Source organism: Engystomops pustulosus, chromosome 5 (assembly GCF_040894005.1).
Source record: "Engystomops pustulosus chromosome 5, aEngPut4.maternal, whole genome shotgun sequence".
Taxonomy (NCBI): Eukaryota; Metazoa; Chordata; class Amphibia; order Anura; family Leptodactylidae; genus Engystomops; species Engystomops pustulosus.
Window position 1 is genome coordinate 161,707,052 of NC_092415.1, and position 6,000 is coordinate 161,713,051.

At 37.5% G+C, this 6,000-nt stretch overlaps 1 protein-coding gene across 4 annotated transcripts in view; it reads left to right on the forward strand.

The window, feature by feature from the left end:
• Positions 1–4,665, forward strand: part of THRB (thyroid hormone receptor beta) — a 203,488-nt gene extending 198,823 nt beyond the window's left edge. For all 4 annotated transcript variants that reach the window (XM_072153623.1, XM_072153622.1, XM_072153624.1 and 1 more), the window contains one exon: positions 1,822–4,665. In XM_072153623.1, the coding sequence (XP_072009724.1) occupies positions 1,822–2,063 (242 nt within the window). In that variant the 3' untranslated portion in view covers positions 2,064–4,665. The remainder of the gene's footprint in view (positions 1–1,821) is intronic.
• The last annotated feature ends 1,335 nt before the right edge of the window (positions 4,666–6,000 follow it).

A 6,000-nucleotide genomic window follows, 5' to 3' on the forward strand; every position in this document is an offset into this window, starting at 1 on the left:
TTATAGTCATTGTTTGACCTTATTGTATGTTAAAGAGAAAAAAATTCAAAACATTCTTTTAACTTTCTGTTCTATGTCTAAAGACAAATGTTTGATTTGTGGTATAGAATTGGTTATTGAGCATCTTAAGGCTTTCATTGGAGACCAAAAATACGATAATGAAATGTTTTGTTCTTGAGTTTTTGTTACTTCTTCAGCTACGATTAAAAATGTTTAGCATGAGACAGTGGAGAAGTGAAGGATTACTTGATTTAGTTAATGTAAACATATATACATTATAAGAAAACAAAGAACTCTTCATTTAGTGCTGGATTTACCATTTAGTTAAAATATGAACCTATTAGAGAACAAGTTTAAGTGACATAAAAGTCAAAATAAAGAATTGATTTAAACATTCTGGAATCTTTTTAGGATAATTTAAAAGCTCATAAATATCAAGCCCCCACATGATGTTTCTGAGTTAAAGTGGGTAGCGGATTCTGTTTTTTCAATATACAATAAGGCTCCATGTACCAGCACTGGTGCAACTGCAAATAGATAAAGTCTGTAGATGGAAAAACAGAAGCTTACAAGTTATATAGTGGCCAGAAGTAGTGCTTCTCCTTGTGTACAAATAATACTTTGGGGGTCATTTACTATTGGGTTTCTGCCCTTTTTTTGTGACATTCCCATCGCTTTTTCTCCTTTGCGACCCATTTATTAGTGGTTGGTGACAGAAATTATGTGATTTTCCGGATCCTCCGACTCATGGGGTGGAATCTCCAACAAAAAAATAGCTGTCCTTTCCATTTTTTGGCCACTGAAAAGCAGCGTAGAGTAGACCAAAAGAAAAAGGGTCAAGCAGAATAGAAAATGGTGCTTGGAACAGTAAATTGTTCCAGGGACAAAAATATTAAATATGTACCTGATTACTGACAGCTAGTCGGAAATGAAGCCAACGGAAGTAAGAATACTTTATGTAAAAATATGGCAACCTTGGTCTTCCTCATCTATGGCTGTCAATTAGACATAACCCATATCCTTAAAAAAATCCTTATAAATTTTAGGCTAACTTCTTTTTCAGCTTTACTCAAGATATTTGACCTCAAATACAACAGGTCTTACTCTCCTGCTAAGTTATTAGTTTTAGTTTGTATTTGTTTAGTTATGTTGGTTAGAATAAGCTCAGGATGTTTTGAAAATTAGTGTTTTACACATGCCTCCTCGACTACAGTTGGGACATGACCATATGGTCTTTACTGTTCTGTATATATGGGACCTATTGCAACAGTATGGCACTGTGTTGCACTTTATCTGTACCGTATCCATATAAAATATGGTGGGCTGGCACATTATGGATGGCTGACCATTGGCTGGCTGACACAAAGCACCTCCCACTGGTTGTGGATACTGCACGTGTATACGGCACGTATTTAGCTCCTATTTCATACGTTCCCATTGAATTCTATGGGCGTACGGAACGGAAATACAGTGGCAAATAGGACATGCTCTATATTTTTATATGGCTCGCTTACATCACGGTACAGTGGACAATACGGCCATGTACATGGATGGCCGTATTGCTCATTGGAAAGCATGGGGCTATATTCCGTCCGTATATACGGCCGTTTTTTATATGTTCATGTGCATGGGGCCTTGCTCTGAGCAATATAAATAAATGATCATAATAAACTCCTGTACTTTGACGTGTAGTCATAATACTGGTTGTCTTATTAAAATAAGTTGGGAAACGCCAATAAAAACTAGTGAAACTGAAAAGTCATGTACTTATGTATAAAATGTTCATAAATTAAAAAATTATATATATTTTTTTTTTGGCAGATCGCCCTGGTCTCTCCAGTGTGGAAAGAATAGAAAAGTGCCAGGAAGGTTTCCTCTTGGCATTTGAACACTACATTAATTACAGGAAACACAATGTTGCACATTTTTGGCCAAAACTGCTGATGAAAGTCACCGACCTCCGCATGATTGGAGCCTGCCATGCCAGCCGGTTCCTGCACATGAAAGTGGAGTGCCCCACTGAACTGTTTCCCCCACTGTTCTTGGAAGTGTTTGAGGATTAGAAGAGACTGTGCTTCTGGCTTCTCAGCACTACTGGGGTCTCCCCTTCCATTCCATTGCCTCCGTCACTTTTTTTTTGTTCTTGTCCGTTCTGAATAGACATGGATGAAAATGTTCCTCTAATGCGGGTACTCGTGACTATCGTGTTTTTGTTATTCTGTCCTTTTGATGTGAAGTTTATCCGTGGAAGTTTAACCTCTTTTGTGCTGAAGCGGCTGTCATGACATTACTCAACAGAGCGTTTGACGGTCTTTCCAGTTCTTAAGTGGTTATTGGAAAAAGAAAATGTACAAAAAAAGAAAGAAAAATTTATATTAACTTGCATTCACCAGCACTACGGATCCTACACAGAAAAGGTATTCTCAGATGTTGTGCCTGCGGCTAAAACCCCTACTGACCATCTCCCATGGTGATCACCTACTCGTGCAATGTGGGGCAGTTCTAATTATTCACGGCTGCATACACACAATTTCCTCCCAGAACAAGGCAGATATTTGCTTTTATCATAAGATGATAATATTTTTTTAATTTATTTTTTTAAAGCAAATGATTACACCCCTTATTTGGCACACACTGCCCATGGTTGGGCATAAACTGGTAGCATGTTTTAAAATGGTTTGTCAAAAGAGAATTTAGCCTGGTAAACCCCTATATAGTTATACCTTTATACTTAAGAAAATGAGAATCCTGAAAGAATGTATTTTTTTACTCTAACTCCCATTTTCCAAAATCCAGATTTTTTTTTTCTTGTAATGAAAAGAAACAAGCTAAGATGACTTGGATGTTATAGAATGACATCCCAGTTCTCACTCTTATGTGATATAGTTGGTGTTGATAGGATGACTGTACAGAACTCGTTCCTTGATTCTGCACATTCCCTTCTCAGGTATTTTAAAGTAAACCTCCAGAAATTCCATTAATGTCTCACCGTTTTCTGATCCCCCTACTCTTGCATGTTAATAAAAAAAATGGAATAGGTCTTGTGCTACAAGTCACATGATGATAACTTTGGCACATTGGGAAATGCAAACCTCACGCTGTCATAATACTAGGCCATATAAGGATGACATTTGAACTCCTGAACTGTGATATATTCATATACTCTTCTGTACTACCTCCTTCATTACCCACATTCTAACAGTGCCTAGCGGAGAAGCAGTTACTTAGGGCATGTTCAGATCTGCTTCAGTGCCACATATCTCTATAATCTAACTGTGTATTCTGTAGAAAGCAAGACTGTCCACTTTACACATTCAGGGCTCTAGTTCATGCCAGATTATATATTTTACCAGACCTATTTTTCTATTAAAAAAATAACATTTAAATAACACAGCAAAACCAAAATCAATAATACAGTAATCTGCATAGTATTCAATATTGCAGATTTTGCATGATAATCTAGTGTTTTCAGGGAAGATACTTTAAAATGGATTGTGTGTGTGTATGTGTTTAAAATTCTATTTTATATTAACCTAAAACCCCCAAGTCTGGTCATTGAAGGCCAGAGACAGAAGCCATGTGCCTTTAAACATAACTTGTTTATCCCAAACGACAAGCAAGGAAACCTCCATCAATTTTCTGTATTTTCTGTTTTGTAGATGGGTTGTAGTGTTACGATACAGATATATTGAAACCGAGAAGGACACCTATAACATATCATCTTACCAGATATAGAGACTCATTTAGAAGATACAGTATATCTTACATCTGTGCTTGAGTTTAATTGCAATTTGCTGTAGAACATACACAATGGTTTAGTTACTGTTGGCATGAAGGTTGCGATGCAGATTAAGTATTTAGCCATAAAGCAATGGCTTGGGTATACATTGAGCAGATATTCTGGTTTATGGTTTTTTGGCAATCAATATGTTTAGTGACCTTCTATGTAGTACTCAAATATAGTTAAATTAACTAGATAACTTGCATCTAACCTCTTGCCTTTCAAAACATTTCAGGTCGTGGTAGGGTTTGGTCATACAAAGAAAATCTCCAGGTAGTGTAATTAGAACTATACATTTTTATTAGGAGATTTGCTCCTGGACTTAACATAAAAATAAAGTTAAGTAAATTAAGCAAAGTGCTTTGGGGGTGTCACCGGAGCCTCTTCAAGCTCTAGGGTCTTTGGCTATTACAGGCCTCCTGAAACACTTGTGACTTGGCCTCCCAGATGCCCTCTCCCCCAATATCTGCCAGAAATATTGCGGCAGCAGTAAGATAATACTCTGTGCTGCCACTGATTTGTAGGGAAGTGGTTCCAAGTACTTTGAGGTGGCCAGAGCCTGTGGAGCCCCACTGTGCTTCATTAAAGGGGTTGTCCACTTTTAGCAAAAATTTTATATTGTTTAAGGAAAGTTATCCAATTTTCCAATATACTTTCTGTATCAATTCCTCACGGTTTTCTAGATCTCTGCTTGCTGTCCTGCTATAAAAGTTTCTATTTTTACTTCTAGTGGATAGAGATCTGTCCATTTGATGTGATGTGATGGACATGCAGGTGCACGAGCCGTTATTATCACACATCTCCTATTACTCTTTGATTATAACGCCTCATGCACCTGCCTGACCATCACATCACATGGACAGATTTCTATTCACTGGAAGTATAAAGAGAAGCTTTTAATAACAGGACAGCAAGCAGAGATCTAGAAATCCGTGAGGAATTGATACCGAAAGTATATTGGAAAATTGTATAACTTTTCCTTACACAAACCATAATAAATATTTGCTGAAAATGGACAAAACCTTTAAAATAAAGTTAATTTTACAAGTAAAGTACAGGAGCAGAGCTCCTAATAAACATAATTCCAATCACAATGCTGGGAGATGATAAAGAAATCTTATTGTAGATTCCCTTTAAGTAGTTGTCCAGCTGCCCCCTTGCCACTTTGGATTCTTCTTGGCCCCTGCAATTCTAGACTACCTACTGCAACAAATGGACATGTGACTGCTGCAGCCAATCACTGGCTTTGGTGTATGGGAACAGATGCAATCAATGTTGCAGGGAGATGTGGGGCTCAAAGTAGTTATTGCTCTTACTCTACTTTCTCTGCTCTATATCAGGAACAGAATTAACTGTATAAAGCTTTCCCAACCACTTTTCAATGAAGTATATGGAAGATCATATAAAGTACAGTGAATAGGCATGTATATTACTTATAAATAGTTTAATACAAAGCTTTATCTACTTTACCAAGAAATGTCAGAAAGCTAACACAACCTGCAGGTGTAACACGAGAAATTACACAAGGATTATGGACGCATTCGGGATCCTGCTCCGTCTTGTGATGAATTATATATTTTTTCAAAGGATTTTTTAAAAAAAAATGCTTGTACCTCTCATCATGTCTGAATAAGGGATTGTTATTGGAAACTAAATGTGATATATAAATTAGAATTTATGCTCACTATAAAAATCAAGAGTTTTATTGTCCCCCATGCCCAGTTACAACAAAAGAAAACTTTTACACCTAGCTGATCTACTATACATTTAGGGTGACAGCAAAGCATTATACCTGCACCGAGGCTGCGGGTTCTCTATGAGGTGCGTTCATCAGGTCCTCTGCTCCTCCCTTCAGCGAGAGTAGACATACCATAGCGGTAACCTGCATAGGGGCCCACTATGTAAGTGAACCTTATGTCAATTTAAAAGTAGGGATTAAGATTATGAGAGAGAATTAGATGTTACTCTATGATGAACTATTCAAGAATAAGACGCCCTCTGGTGTCTGTATGCAACCCTTAGCAATGCTATTTCTATGGGATACTACTTTCATACAGTACATGTGTACAGACAGGCTATTGTTTTGGATCCACAGTAGGTCCATAATTCAGATCTATAGGGCGTGCATTGGAATACAGGAGGTCCCCTACTTAAGGACACCTGACTTACAGATGACCCCTAGTTAAAGACGGACCCCTCTGCCCACTGTGACCTTTGGT